Here is a 15,813-nt window from a genome sequence, read left to right as displayed (position 1 = left end):
GTCTGAGGGCTGGGAAGATGTGGTTTCTCTTCCGTATTAATCTGTGTCTACCTCTCCCAGAGAGTTGAGCACTACATACCCTGACATCCACAGCTGTGACATAGTTGTTCCCCCCATTAGTTTATATGTCCGTCACTTTACCTGTTTACCTGTGTGTGTGTGTGTGTGTGTGTGTGTGAACATTTAAGTTGTACTCTCTTAGTACATTTCAATTCAGTGTTTCTGGAACTTTTCCTGACTCCTAATAGGATGTGTGTGCTTCCTTGGTGGCTCTGCGGTAAATAAAACCCCCTGCCAATGCAGGAGACATGGCTTCAACCCCTGGGTCCTAAAGATCCCCTGGAGGAGCACACGGCAACCCAGTCCAGTACTCTTGCTGGAAAACCCCATGGACAGAGCAGCCTGGCGGCCTACAGTCCATAGAGTTGCAAAGAGTCGGACACGACGGAAGCGACTAAAGAACAACAAATGGGAAGAGTGTTTAAGGCTGAGGAAAGGTTGAGTGCTCAGACAGCCCTGGAATACGAGAGGTAAAGCACCCATCAGACAGAACTGTTGTGAGAGTCCGATGAGATGTTGCAGGTAGAATGCTCTGCAGAGGGTCTGGTACACAGGAAACAGTGAAACAGTCCTCCAGATGGGGCCAGAAAGGAAGACGGGTTGGCGAGGATCGTGATTAAACCACTTGGATTAATTTATAAATGCTGAAACACAGATCGTGGCTACTTACTCAAACTGAGTGCGTTTTTGAGCATGTGTGCATTTAATCCTTTCATTGTTTTTTATCAATAACGGAACACTGATACCACTTCCCAGGGTTGCAGGTCCCATTGAAGGGGACAGTTATAATACACACTTAGAAAAAGGCTCTCGTCCCTCATCTGATCAAATATAATCATTGTAACAGTAAACACACTTCGAGTGTTTTCTGTGCCAGGCATTGCTTTTAGCACTTTAAAAGTGTTAACTCACTTAATTCTCTAAAAACCTGCCAAGGAAGATGCTATTATTCTCCTTCTACAAATCTGGGACTTGGGAAATGAGAGGTTTGTTCTTGAGAGGTATGTAAACTTCCTCAGGAGATAAAAGCTGGAAACGGCACTTCACCGGGTTGAAGATACTGTGTGTTGTGGCTCTTGTTAGCTTCATACCCCCGTCACCAGGCTGTGAGCAGTGTGAGCGTACTGATGGCATCTGATTAAATGCTGGTGGACTGGGCTTCACAGAGTTTTAAGAAAGATTGCTGTGTATATGAATCTGGAAAGCATAAATCCCCTTCCACATTGTTTTTGTATTGGAGTCCTGCTGATGTTCATATTAATATGAATGAATGGATGAGAAATGCTAGATTTTTGTTGACATAACTATTTTGGGTTTTTTTTTTGTCCCAAAGTATAGGAGACTTTTTTCCCCTTTGACAGTACTGTGGAATCCTGAACACACATTCTTTTTCCAAAATGTGTCCACATGTGAGGGCCTGTCCCGGTTGTCTGTTAAACCAGCTCCGCGTGTGTAGATGCAGATGGCAGAAAATTCTATTTCAGTTTCTTAGCATGACGCACTTTACAGAGAACTGAGGAAGTGATTAGGGGCCATATGCTCTCAGCATAGTGTCACCAGACTTTGACTCATCTCTGGCCATGAGACCAGAAATAGTTCCACGGCTTTTCACCTGGAGTCTGTCTCTCTATTCCTCATATATGCTCAAGTCTCTAATTTTCTTTTTTAAAAGCCATGACTCTATTATTTTATGTTTACATTTACTGTGGGTGCATGCTTTCACTTCAGTCCTGTCCGACTCTTTGCAACCCAAGGACTGTAGTCCTCCAGGCTCCTCTGTCCACAGGATTCTCCAGGCAAAAGTACTGGAGTGGGTTGCCATGCCTCCTTCAAGGACTGAACACCCAGCCACTGCAGTATTCTTGCCTGGGAAATTCCATAGACAGAGGAGTCTGGCAGGCTACAGTCCATAGGGTCACAAAGTGCTGGACGTGACTGAGCAACTGAACACACACACACACATATGTGCATATGTGTGTGTGTATGCATGTGTATATTACTGAATCACTTTGCTATGCACCCAAAGCATTGGAGATCAACTGTATTTCAATTTAAAAAATATTTAAAAACTTCCAAAATCAGTCTCTCCTCTCCTCTCACTCTTTGATCTTATCTCTCTCATAGAATCATGGGCTTCCCTTGTCACCCAGCTGGTAAAGAATCCGCCTGCAATGCAGGAGACCCGAGCTCCATCCCTGGGTTGGGAAGATCCCCTGGAAAAGGGAAAGGTTCCCCACTCCAGTATTCTGGCCTGGAGAATTCCATGGACCGTATAGTCCACGGGGCTGCAAAGAGTCGGACACGACTGAGCGACCTTCACTTTCGCTCACAGAGTCCTGCTTTTTTCTCTCCACACTGGACACAACGGAACGTTTGCTCGTGATCTCACTTGTTTCAGCCCTGCTTTGCCCACTTAATTGGAAGCCTGTTGGGACCAGAGGTCTTGTCTTCCAGGCCACATTTTGTCTAAAACATCGCATGTGTTCAGTCACTCAAAATGCTTCACACATTCTGTAGTTAATAGCTGGCTCCTCTTAGAGGTGCTAGGTTTATGTTTTAAACCATAAAAAGTATTTTGGGTTAGACTCCATTATTTTCCATCAGACTGAACTCCCAAAAAGGAACATTTTTCTTCCTTAACATGCAGCTCTGTAAAATCCTCGTTTTGTTATAAAGAATCGTTCTGGAGTTTTGTCCTCGTCGCCCAAAACTGGATTAAATACGGAGGGCTGTTTGGGCCTCGTGCGTTGGTCCCAATATAAGAGGCCATTTTTTAAAAATTGCTTTCTTAGTGCAGAAGTCACTCTGCATTTCAGATGCCTACAGTTCTCAAGAAATAAGGAGTAAAGAGAAAGCTTCCAAACCGGTTCCTCCAGTTAAGGCAGTTGAGTGGCTTAAGCCTTTGATATGAGTTGAACCAAGTCAGGAAGTTAGTAAGGCTGGAGGGCCTTCATGGATAGTTCACTATATTTTGTTTTCCCCTTTAACTGTTCACTCTGTCCTCTGGGCTGTAAATGGGGTCTTTTGTCTTCACGCAGCTTGGAGAAGTGAGGGCACTGGGCCCCAGGGCTGAGGTGTGAGGGCCCTGCTCAGAAACAGGGGGGCCTGAATTCTACCTGGACTTCCAGCTGAGAGCCCCATAGGTGGCCCTGAGGTTTAAATAGGGGTTACAGGGGGGCTCCTGGCTTCACACTCTTCCCCCAAAACTGGGTTTGCCTCTTGGTGGATATCGAGCCAATAGTCCCAGCCACGCTGGGAGAAGAGGGGGAGAAAGGATTTATTATTATTTGCAGCAAGTAAGCAGCACACTAGGGATCTTTCCCAAAGCATCAGGGATTTTTCTGCTGCTGCTGCTGCTAAGTCGCTTCAGTCATGTCCGACTCTGTGCGACCCCATGGACTGCAGCCTACCAGGCTCCTCTGTCCATGGGATTTTCCAGGCAAGAGTACTGGAGTGGAGTGCCATTGCCTTCTCTGCAGGGATCTTTCCCTGAACAGCAAAACTGGAGAATTTGAAGCTAATAGTACATGCATATTCATGAGGGAGCTTGGGCAGAGAAGAATTCAGTATAGAACTGAGGCCAAGGTCCATGCTTTAGTTGATTGAAGTCAAGAGGGTCAACGTCATCATTCCATCCTGCACCTGGGTGGGGGCCTTCAATCCCGTAGGCCTCAAAGATAAAAATTATACAACCCCTTGAGGAGGAACTGAGACCCTGCTTTGTCACTGCACTGTTGTTTGACCGCCTGCATTTCCTTATTCCTGTAAGATCACTGACTCCCAAGACCTGTTCAAGGGCAAGCACGGTGACTGGGCTTAGATCACAGAACACCTTAGGCCAAAATGGCTTCTCTTATGCCAAGAAAGCCACGCCTGGTTCTCTTTCTCTGGGAAACCCGTAATCAGTCTGCTTACAACGTCTGTAAGAGAGAAAGAGTTCATGGTGTTTATGCATTTGAGCATGTCACTTCCTAGCTCTGGTTTCCCTGACTGGAAAGGGAGGAGGATGTTGGCATGCCCAGCTTCAGCATCCGCTCCATTCTGAGATTTTTCAGGTGACTTGTTTGCTTGTTCCACACATGTCTGTGGGCTGATAGCCATCTATTTATTGACTGGTGATGTGTGGCGTACACCAGGGATGCCCATATACAGTGTGGATGTTCAAACTCTGTCAGAGGTGATAGGAAGGTTGCATCTTCTTTGTTTCCTTCATTGAAGATGGATGCACAGCACATAAACTGTAGCTGGAAGTGAGGAAGGGTAGTTTTCAATAGGGTGCTGACTCCTGTCTGTCTGGGAAGATGTTGTTTAATCTGAGACAAAAGCAAAAAGCACCAGAAGGCCACACCAGTGAGTCTCTGGGGGAAGAAGGTGGCCGGGCATAGGAAAAGGATGTGCAAGATTGATTAAGAGTGTGTAGACAACGAAAAGAATTTCCCTTTACCCTCTAGGTTCTTGGCTGTGACCAACAAACCCCTCCTCCCAGACCCTGTCCTCATTGTAATAAAGGACAGATTAACAGGAAAAAAGCAGATAGATGTTTAATAACATGTATATTATTATATATTATTATTATATATATAATATATAATATATATATATATAATATAATAATAATTATATATTATTATATACATGTTATTCCCTGGTAGCTCAGACAGTAAAGAATCTGCCTGCAATGCAGGAGACGCAGGTTCGATCCCTGGGTTGGGAAGATCCCCTGGAGAAGGGCATGGCAACCCACTCCAGTATTTGCCTGGAGAATCCCATGGACAGAGGTGTCTGGCAGGCTACAGTCCATGAGGTCGTAAAGCATCAGACACGACTGAGCGACCAACACTTCACATACCTCCTGTGTACATGAGAGAGACCCAGGAAAGCTGAATAATTCCCCCAGAAGACCGAAGCCACCCCCCTTAAACACCTAAAAACCAAAGAAAGAACCGAGTAGGTGGCAGTTACGTGAGCCTGTCAGGCAAAGCCCAGTAAGTAAGGGTACGGTTGTCACACACATTTAAAGTGGAACCTTCTCAGTAGATAAAAGTTTCTGGAGTTGCACTCAACCTCTCCTTGCTGGTAGAACAGGGAGCCCCCACCCCTGGCCTGACACATGGAGATTTCCCTTTGAGGGGAAATGCTCTCAGAAAAGGCTCCCATCTGCTGGCTGCCCAGAGCTCCTCTGGTGCCTGCTGTTTAACCAGCTCAGGCTAATCCTCATGCCCAGGAGGTGCATTTGGGGTGGCAAATGCTGCTTTCACCCCTTCAGGTGAAGGATTTGTTGATTCAAGAAGCCACAGAAGTGTCCTGTTCAGAACGGTAGGAAGGAGAGGAGGGCAGACCCAGCTGCCAGGCTCCAGCAGGGGCAGATGATGGAGGGGTCTGTGACCCGGGGAAAGGGAATCAGGTCTGAGAGGGATGTCAGCACGTGTGAGCTGATGCTCTTGGCCCAGGATGCTGGCCGGTGTCGGGGGATTGTAGTGGAGAAGACGAGGGGGATTTGGAAGACGTGGTAGAGTGCCCAAACGAGGGATGAGCATGGCTGCAGCTTGGCACTGGGCTGGGCAGAGAGGGCGAACTGCGCTGAGATCCAGCCTGAGTGAAGGTAGAGCAGATGGGCAAGATTTCTGGGGTTGTGAGATTTTACCTCCTCAAATTTTTGTTGCCGATTACTTGTCCCATCATCTCCACGAGAGCATGAATGTGGACTGTCTCCTGACTTTCTGCTTCTCTTTGTGCCAAGGCCTGAATCTGGGCTATGAGTTAGATACTCAGTGTGTATCTGCTGAACAAAGGCAAGCGTCATGCTGGCACTACAGACCACAAGGCAGTCTTTCTTTGTTTGTTGGTGGGGCTTTTTGTTTTGTTTTGTTTGAGGATTTTTTTTCTTTTTTTGGCAGCACTGCATGGCAGGTGGGATCTTAGTCTCCGACTGGGGATCGAGCCTGTGCCCCCTGCAGTGGAAGTACAGACTCTTAGCCACTGGACCACCAGGGAAGTCCCCACGAGACAGTCTTTAGGAAGGCAGCAGACTCCTAAACCGAAAGGAAAATCAGGATCACACATACATCCCGGGGCTCCTTTTAGGAGGGAGAAGCTGAATCCTAACAGAGGGTTACAGTTAGGCCTAGGGACACCCCTGGTGATGCCCCCACACCTCTCTCTGTTCCCTTGGTAACCTGGCCTCACCCCCTTACATTCTTGACTATTCACGTCTGGCTCCCCAGTAGGCCGCATGCCCTGCGTGTGTGTGTGTGTGTGTTTCCTGCCCAGGTGTGTGTTAGCCCTTACCCAAGAGCGTAGCACCTCGCTGGCGCTCAGTGAATGTGGGTTGATTCAATCACGCGTCATCGTCAGTCATCTAAACTGGGACTGAAAGTGTGTAAAGGGTTTCTGCAGTGGTTACTTTATCTCTCCTTATTAGGTGTCTGGGGAGGAAAATTTCTCTCTGTTTTGCACCTGAGGAAGGTAGGACCTAGGTCATAAACTCATTTGTACGTTGGGATAACCATTGAGGCAGTTGAAAAAATTCTGACGCATGAATCACAAGAGAGTCACTCTTGGATAGGATGGAATTCCGCCTGGGAGTGAGTGACCCTGTATGTGTGTGTGTGCACATATTTAAGATCTGCAGGCATTCCTACATTCAACAGAGTTTAAGAGCTCCTGGCCTGTGTTATGCGTGTGCGCATACGTGCTAAGTCGCTTCAGTCGTGTCTGACTCTTTGCGACCCCGTGACTGCAGCCTGCCAGGCTCCTCTGTCCATGGGATTCTCCAGGCAAGAGTACTGGAGTGGGTTGCCATGCCCTCCTCCAGGGGATCTTCCTCACCCAGGGATCAAACCCACGTCTCTTATGTCTCCTGCATCGGCAGGCGGGTTCTTTACAGCTAGTGCCACCTGGGAAGCCCTGCTGGCCTGTATCAGTGCTTCTCAAGTGTCAATGGGCAGACAAATCACCCAGGGATCTACATACATTCTGAGTCAGCAGGGCTGGGGAGAGACCTGCGAGTCCACATTTCTAACCAGCATGCTGGTGAGGCTGAGGCTGCTGGTCCATAGACCACACTTTTCGCAGGAGTGCCTGGGGATCAGGGAAATCCTGAACAAATGCAGAGAAGAGAGAGTACAATGCATGTGGGGGGAAGGCAGGGGTGTATTGTGTCTGAAATTTCAGGTACAAAAACATATTGTGCCGTGAACTTGAAAGTGACATTGTGATTGGATGGGCTTGTCCTGGTCTCCTCTTTCTTCCTGATTGAGCTCATCTGTCTGTTCATGTTGGTGTAACCCTTTGGATTCTCCAGACCCTCACTTGAAGATAACCAAGATTTACTCACTCCTCTCTCTCCCATCCTTGGTAGTTCTTTTATTGAGCACTTATGAAGTCAAGATGGAATGTCTTTGTTTTTACTGTCTATACCATAAGCTCTTGGAGGGTGGGGCTGTTTTTAAATACACCACCATGTCCAGTGTTGACTATGGTATCTGCCCTGTCCTAAGTATGGAGAATCCCAGAATGTCACATGACTCAGCCCTTCAGTCCCAAACATCGAGATTAGATGCCTAGAATAGAAGTTAACAGCACTGCCCCACTAAGTAGAGAATTCTAGGTACCAATACTAGCTTTCCTACTTACTGTCTTAGCCTCAGTTTTCACACCTGTGAAACGGGGGTAATAACAGTGGCAGCTGCTCATGGTGCAGATAAAATGATACTGCCCGTGCCCAGTACTTAGGGCGGTGCCTGCACACAGGAAGTTGCTGAAAATCTACACACGCAAAACAGGGATGCAAGGAATCCCTAATGTTTCCTTTGTGTTTGGCTTTTTAGTCAGGCCTCATAAGGACACAAAAAAATGAATTCCTCATCTCGCCATTACCTCAACTCCTGGCCCAGGAACACAACTACAGCTCCCCCGCAGGCCACCATCCTCACGTGCTGTACAAAAGGACTGCGGAGGAGAAGATCCGGCGTTGCCACGGCTACCTGAGCTCCGGCCGGAACCCCGCGGGTCACCCCCCAAGTCACACTCCCCACACCTCTTGGAGTCCAGAGAGAGAACAGCATCATGGAAGGTTGCAAAAGCAGCATTTTTGTGGACGACGCAAGAAATGTATGTAAGGAAACCTTTTCTTGTTCTCTTCCTCTCTGGGCCCTCGACGGGTTTTCCCAAGCATCACTGGGTGTGCTGACTTTGCAGGTTAAAACTGGGCTATGCTCAGCCCCCACTGAAGTTAATCTTGGAGATGAGCCAGAAATCACCCCTGTCAGACAAAAACTAGGGGATCCTTTTTTTTTTTTTTCAGTTAAACTGGAAAGATTTTTTTCCCTCTTTTAATATCTTTTTAATTGTATGTCCCAATATTATTTTAGTTTCTGTATCTTTTCTGTATGAGAAAAGGACCTAGTCTTCCAAATGATGAGAGAGATCAGAGGTGAATTCCCAGGTATGGTTAGGTATTCCTTTTGAAGATTTGAATCTTCCCTGGTGGCTCAGATGGTGAAGAATCTGCCTGCAATGCAAGACACACAGGTTCAATCCCTGGGTCGGGAAGATCCCCTGGAGAAGGGATTGGCAGCCCACTCCAGGATTTTTGCCTGGAGAATTCCATGGACAGAGGAGCCTGGTGGGCTACAGTCCATGGGGTTGCAGAGAGTCAGGCATGACTGAGCAACTAATTCAACAGACTTCCCAGTTAATGAGAACACTGGCACCTGATTGGAGGTGGTGATGGAACATAAGAAGCCTTGGACTTGGCTTGTGACCTGGGCACACTGCATTTTCCATACCAGCAGTGTCCGACAGAAATATAACATCAGCCCCATATGTAATTTTAAATTTTCTAGTAGCCACATTAAAAAATGCTTAAATAGGTAAATTAGCATGAATGATATATTTTATTTAACCCAATATATACAAAATATCATCTCAGTATGTCATCAATATAACCAATGAAGTACCAATTTAAATGATGTATTTTATATTATTTTTTCATATTAAATTTTAGAAATCCATTTATTTTACACTTAGAGAACAATTCCAAATCAGACAGTAAATTCACCAGAAATGCTTAATCTGTATCTAGATTTTATAAAACTTAAAGGTGAGAAGTAGACTTACACAGTCAAATTGTTCCCTATATAAAGTTTTTTAAATAGCTGAATCAAATACTGTCTTTTAAATATAAAGTAAAATTAATAAAAATGAAACAAAATTAAAAATCCCATTCCTTCCGTGGCACCAGCCGCATTTCACAGTCTCCGGAGCCGTGAGCAGCGTGTGACTACGTAGTTGGGCAGGGCGGCTGGGTGGTACCCAGGAGCAGAGGAAGTGGGTGATCACTAGCAGTCGTGAAAGACAGTGTCTAGCACTTGAATTGGTTTCGGGGATTTGGTATTACTGAAATATCCTTTTTAAGGAACATCTATTTGGCGTGAATTTGTAATACTAGTGGTATTAAGGATAGTGATGATATTCATAGTGGCCATGACACATACTTGATATGAAATATAAAAGCTAATCTTTAAAGCAGCTTTATGATTAGATATGATCCTCATTTCATGGATAAGGAAACTGAAACTCAGAGTCATTTATCAAAATGGCCAATTGAGGTTTTAAATTGAGCTCTAAATGATTTGATCATTTCATTTTTCTCTGTGGAGTGCTGACTTCACTATAATGACTGTACCAGTTGTTATAGTATTAAATGGATCTGTAGTACATACAGTCCTGAGCTTTCCAAATGCGTTTTTCCTTCCCAGCAACCCTTGAATCTGTCACTGTCCATTAACTAAAGGGATGGTGCCTAATCTAACAGGTACTTTGAGGTCTCTGCTCAGACACTGGCCAATATCCATGCCAGCACCTTATCTATTACAAAGCATTTAATAGAATTTTAAATATCACTTCTGACTATTCTGTTTCCACAGCAACTAAATTAATATTGGATCAAAGAGTCCTATTGACCACTTATTTTGTACTATATTAAAGTTGGTGTTGATGAAACAAGAACGTGGGCAGCATTCTACAGGATACATATTTGTAAACTTTAGTTAGAAAATAATATACAACCTGTACATAGAAAAAAAGGAGAAGGGGGCAGCAGAGGATGAGATGGTTGGATAGCATCACCAACTCAATGGGCATGACATTGAGCAAATTCTGGGAGATAGTGAAGGACAGGGAAGCCTGGCCTGCTGTAACCTATGGAGTTGCCAAGAGTCAGACATGACTTAGCGACTGAACAAGAACAGCAGCAATACAAAGTGTGATAATGAATTCAGAAGCAAAGGAAAATGTCTGTGTCTGCAGTTTCTAAGCAATAAAATAAAATGAGCATTTTATGTTTTTAAAGATTCTTCCCACAATACTGATTTTTCTTGACCCACTCTTCCAGCTAGAATTGTAGCTTCTTTTCTTTGACTCTTTGGAGAGCACTTTTGAGTTACTCAATCCATTTGTCTGTCCATCCATTGCACCTTCTACTGAAAGAGTCTCTCTTGACCACAGATTAGGTCCAAAGTCCCAGAACAGGTGCAGTGGCATCATCTCTCAGGAGATGAGTGAAGTGCTTGTTACGTGGTCTCCCTCCTCCCCTTGTTGAGATGTCTGTCTGTCTCCCCGCTGAGCTCTGCTGACGGCCTTTCCAAATGCTCTTCTGTTCCCTGTAGACGCCCCTAAGCCTCCCACAGAGGACACCTATCTCAGGTTTGATGAATATGGGAGCTCGGGACGGCCCAGAAGGTCAGCTGGCAAGTCACAGAAGGGCCTCAACGTGGAAACCCTTGTGGTAGCAGACAAGAAGATGGTGGAGAAGCATGGCAAGGCCAATGTCACCACGTACATTCTCACGGTCATGAACATGGTACGGAGGCAGTCAGGACCCCAGCCCTCTGCCTCCCTGAGACAGCTCAGAGTCGTGGAGTTCCCGTGCATGAGTTAAACAGCAGATGCAGCCACGTGATTGTATTGAAAAAAATTAAGTTGGAAGGAAATTGGCTTCCTACATAAATATATTTGGTCAAATCAATGCATACTTGCTCATATTCCCTTGCAGTTTTGGAAATTATAAATTTTTTTTTTTTTTTGCTTTTCTCTGATTTCAATTTGTTTCAACAGGTTTCCAGCCTCTTTAAAGATGGGACCATTGGAAGTGATATAAACATTGTCGTGGTTAGCCTCATTCTTCTGGAACAAGAACCGGTAGGTGCCACACTGCGTTTCTTTTTTCTTCATTCATTCTGCCATTCAGGATACACTTAGCGAACACCTGCTGTGTTGCCACCCCATGGAACTGTCATTAAAAATTCAACTTTGAAAATTTCTAATTACCCTCAAGGAAAGTACAATCCAATAGGGTTGTCTATTTAAATACTAAAACCTCACAAAATGATAATTTATATCTAAACATACAATATATGTGTAGATATACAGTGATATAAAATATGATTAAAAGTGCATCTGTAACATGACTACAAAAATGTAAAATGAATACAAAAAGTAGAAGATAGATATTATAAAATATTATGCAGGCTTCACAAGGAAAGTACATTTGGTAGGAGATTTAAATGTTAGCTGGATTTGGCAAGTTGGAGATTCTGGGTAATTACAAAAGGCTATTTTGAAAATATACTGAAAATAAGTCATCCGAAAATTCTGGTAAAAAGCTTACTGTCTCCCAGCACCACCTTAGCTACAGAAAATAAACAAGGGATATTTAACTGGCCTTGGCTTAGTTACAGGGAGATGCAAGCAGAACATATCATCAAGGGTTAACTTGTACAGCACCTCCTGCTTTGTGGTGTTTTGATGTTACAACTGTATTTTCTGAGGTGGGCATTACCAATCTGACTATTTTTTAAGTCCCCTAAGGCTTTTCCTCTTCATCTGTAATGAATGGACAAAGCAGAGAGTCAGAGATGAGGCAAAAATGAATATAATTGCCAGGTCTCTAGTGCTCCTGAGGTTAACAAGGTATCAAATTATTCTTAGAATTTTAGAAAAGAAGAAAAGGTGTATGTTGTTTGGGAGGTACTTCTAATTTACCGCTTATACTGTCCCCAAGGACTCAAAGTCAGCAGCATCCTAATTCACTGATGATTAAGGTTTTTGTCTAAAAACTCTCAACTTGACCCAAGTTAATAGTTCTTAGGAAAAATTTGATTAAAAAATTATTTTAAAAGTAGATCCTTGCTTACCCTTTAGAATATTGTAATTGTTTGTTTCTTCATCCATTCAGCAAGCTTTCAGTTTATTGATTGAGGGACTGTAGCTATGATGTGCTGAGCCCTTTCCTGGAAATTTGGACATAGGAGTAGGCAAGCCATGATCAGTTCTGTCCTCATGCTCAACTGAAGGATCCACTGAACTTTACCCCACTAAGTAATAATTATATTGTAAAAGTAGTAACAGTTCTATAAAGATGGTACCAGTGTGAGATGGACAAAGGTGTTTCTAACTGACGCCAATGTATTTGTTATAGAAATACAACTGGCCACAAAGCGCACTACCAGTGCTCTGTGGTTACTTCCGATATTGTGAACATTTACCTGCAACAGTTTTAAATACCAGTTATGTCCAACCTTAGCTCAAGTGTTTTCCCCTGTTGACCCTTCCCCCAGAAACGTGATGCTTCTGTGTTTGCCTATACAAATGGAGTGACGCAACATTCTCATGTCTGTCACACATTCACACTTTGGTTTGTGCGGGTTTCCCGTAGGGAGGATTACTGATCAACCATCATGCGGACCAGTCTCTGAATAGTTTCTGTCAGTGGCAGTCTGCCCTCGTTGGAAAGAATGGCAAGAGGCATGACCATGCTATCTTACTCACGGGATTTGATATCTGTTCCTGGAAAAATGAACCATGTGACACTCTAGGTATGATATGAACACATGCTTCATGCACACCCATGTCAGCTAAAAACACAGGCTGGAAACTTTCTGTTGGGTGACTGGCTCTTGGGATTCTTATTAAGGAAACAATCTTTAAATTGTGGAATAGCCTCATTGTACGCTCTCTGAATATTGTTCTGTTTAATTGAACTCAGTGTGGAATGGGGGCCCCTTTGCTTTATTCCTGTTGTGTTTTTCTTTATTAAACTTTGTGATGATCCTGCAGGCATGAGATCAATTATTGTTTAACTATGCAAGTTGTAGGTTATTCCCTAAGCATCTTGAGTGCAGAGCTGGATAGCTGAAAAGAGCCTGCCTAGTCTCTGTGGCACTCAACTGTGCCCCTAAGTAAGCGTGCTTTTTTAAAAAAGTTATTTGAACTTTGAAGGACTCAGCTGAAAGTATCTTTAAAAAGAAAGTGTTAAGTTCTACTCTTATCTATTTAGAGGGGACAGAGAGACATATACCTTTAGTGTTTTTCTGCAAAAAAAAAAAAAAATACAATCATCTTTTTTTTTTCCCCTTTTTATTTTATTTTATTTAACTTTACAATATTGTATTGGTTTTGCCATATATCAAAATGAATCTGCCACAGGTATACATGTGTTCCCCATCCTGAACCCTCCTCCCTCCTCCTTCCCCATACCATCCCTCTGGGTCGTCCCAGTGCACCAGCCCCAAGCATCCCGTATCGTGCATCGAACCTGCACTGGCGACCCGTTTCATATATGTACAATCATCTTTTAAACTAAAAGTGTGCACAGCATTTGGGCATCGGAAATGATCAGGAATGTTTCCTTTGGGCTTGAAATTGCTGTCTCAACAGGGTTTGCCCCCATCAGTGGGATGTGCAGCAAGTACCGAAGCTGTACCATCAATGAGGACACAGGGCTTGGCCTGGCCTTCACCATCGCTCACGAGTCAGGCCACAAGTAAGTGACCCCTCGATGCACCGCTTTATATGAAAGCCAGCTGGGTGGTTCATTGGCTTTGCTCTAATGATTATTATCGATCTGGGTGGAATAAATATGACACATCTTATATAAGGTTTACGATAGTACTCGACTGTTTGTTTCATTTGTGGAAGTTGTTCAGTCGTGTCTGACTCTTTGAGACCCCTTGGACTGTAGCCCATCAGGCTCCTCTGTCCATGCAGTTCTCCAGGCCAGAATACTGGAGTGGGTAGCCGTTCCCTTCTCCTTGGGATCTTCCAGACCCAGGTCTCCCACATTGCAGGCGGATTCTTTACCATCTGAGCCACCAGGAAAGCCCATGAATACTGGAGTGAGTAGCCTATCTCTTCTCCAGGGATCTTCCCAATCCAGGATTCAAACCAGGGTCTCCTGCAATGCAGGCAGATTCTTTATCTGCTGAGCTACCAGGGAAGATCACACTTGACTGAAAGAAGGGCCCAAACAGAGGCCAGTCATTGTCAAGGCTCTTGTGAACAACATGTGATAACTCCTTAGTATTCCATTGTGTGTGTAAGTGGACTTTGCTGTTGTTGTTCAGACTGTAAGTAACATGGCCTAATAGTTACATTATGAAGGAGACAAGTCATAAGATTTTGATAAAACTTTTGACATGTACCAAAGAAAATGCATATTATCTTCTGATAGGCTGTCAAATCAAAGTTAGAAAATTAAAAAAATTTAAGTTCAAAATCCAATTCAATTGGATTTCTTATATCCGGAAAACTACACTAAGGTGCTGGTTTAATGACCTTTTCCTCTTAGAGGAATGGCTTTGCTCTCTCCCCACCTTATTCCCATTTCTGTGACTCTTACTCTTTCCTTTGATGCTTTATACATAAATTTCCCTCTGCTTTGGACTTTCACAAATATATTTAGAAAGACTGTCTCCCAAACAAACCCCTTAGCTTCTTGGTTAGGTACAAAGAAGAACTGAACTGGGCAGAGTGGAGCTTGGGAAAATGCTTTCCCTGAGTGTATGTTGAGGTTAATAAATACCTATGTGTGGATCCATCACCTCTAATACCGTGTATTCACACGTGTATGTTGAATCTAGAAAAGTAGCATAGATCTTATTTTTCACAAAGCCGAAATAGACATAGGTGATGTAGAGAACAAATGTATGGACACCAAGGGGGAAGAGGCAGTGGGATGAACTGGGAGACTGAATTGATGTTTACACACCACTGTGGATAAAACAGATAACTAGGGGACCTCTACTCCGTGCTCTATGGTGACCTAAAAGGGAAGGAAATCTGAAAAAGAGGGGACATGTGTATACATATAGCTGGTTCAGTTTGCTATACAGTAAATACTAACACAGTATTGTGAAGCAACCAGTAAAAATTAATTAAAAAAAAATTTTTTTAATCCCCGGGTCCCTCACTGATCAGCTCACAGTATACAGCCATCCTGCCATTACTAACCTGATAAATTGAGAGGAATAATGGGTAAGTGGCTGGTTTGTAGACGAGAGTCACAACAGAATCGTTGTTGTTGTTCAGTCATATCCAACTCTTTGCAACCCCATGGACTGCAGCACATCAGGCTTCCCTGTCCCTCACTAACCTCCTGGAGTCTACTCAAACCCATGTCCATTGAGTCGGTGATGCCATCCAACCATCTCATCCTCTGTCAGCTCCTTCTCCTCGCGCCTTCAATCTTTCCCAGCATCAGGGTCTTTTCCAAAGAGGAGGCTCTTTGCTTCAGGTAGCCAAAAGTATTGGAGCTTCAGCTTCAGCATGAGTCCTTCCAATGAATATTCAGGGTTGATTTCCTTTAGGATGGACTGGTTGGATCTCCTTGCAGTCCAAGGGACTCTCAAGAGTCTTCTCCAGCACCACAGTTTAAAAGCATCACTTCTTCAGCGCTCAGTCTTCTTTTGGTCC

At 44.1% G+C, this 15,813-nt stretch overlaps 1 protein-coding gene across 1 annotated transcript in view; it reads left to right on the top strand.

Annotated features, from left to right (window-relative positions):
* The window catches only part of ADAMTS18 (ADAM metallopeptidase with thrombospondin type 1 motif, 18), a 149,824-nt gene that overhangs the window by 66,010 nt on the left and 68,001 nt on the right, over positions 1–15,813 (top strand). Inside the window, exons 5-9 of the mRNA XM_010850857.1 lie at positions 7,890–8,172; positions 10,731–10,924; positions 11,179–11,262; positions 12,779–12,938; positions 13,780–13,885. Of these exons, the coding sequence (XP_010849159.1) occupies positions 7,890–8,172; positions 10,731–10,924; positions 11,179–11,262; positions 12,779–12,938; positions 13,780–13,885 (827 nt within the window). The remainder of the gene's footprint in view (positions 1–7,889; positions 8,173–10,730; positions 10,925–11,178; positions 11,263–12,778; positions 12,939–13,779; positions 13,886–15,813) is intronic.

Source organism: Bison bison, unplaced genomic scaffold (assembly GCF_000754665.1).
Source record: "Bison bison bison isolate TAMUID 2011002044 unplaced genomic scaffold, Bison_UMD1.0 scf7180017864295, whole genome shotgun sequence".
NCBI lineage: Eukaryota > Metazoa > Chordata > Mammalia > Artiodactyla > Bovidae > Bison > Bison bison.
This window is presented reverse-complemented; position numbering and strand designations above follow the sequence as displayed.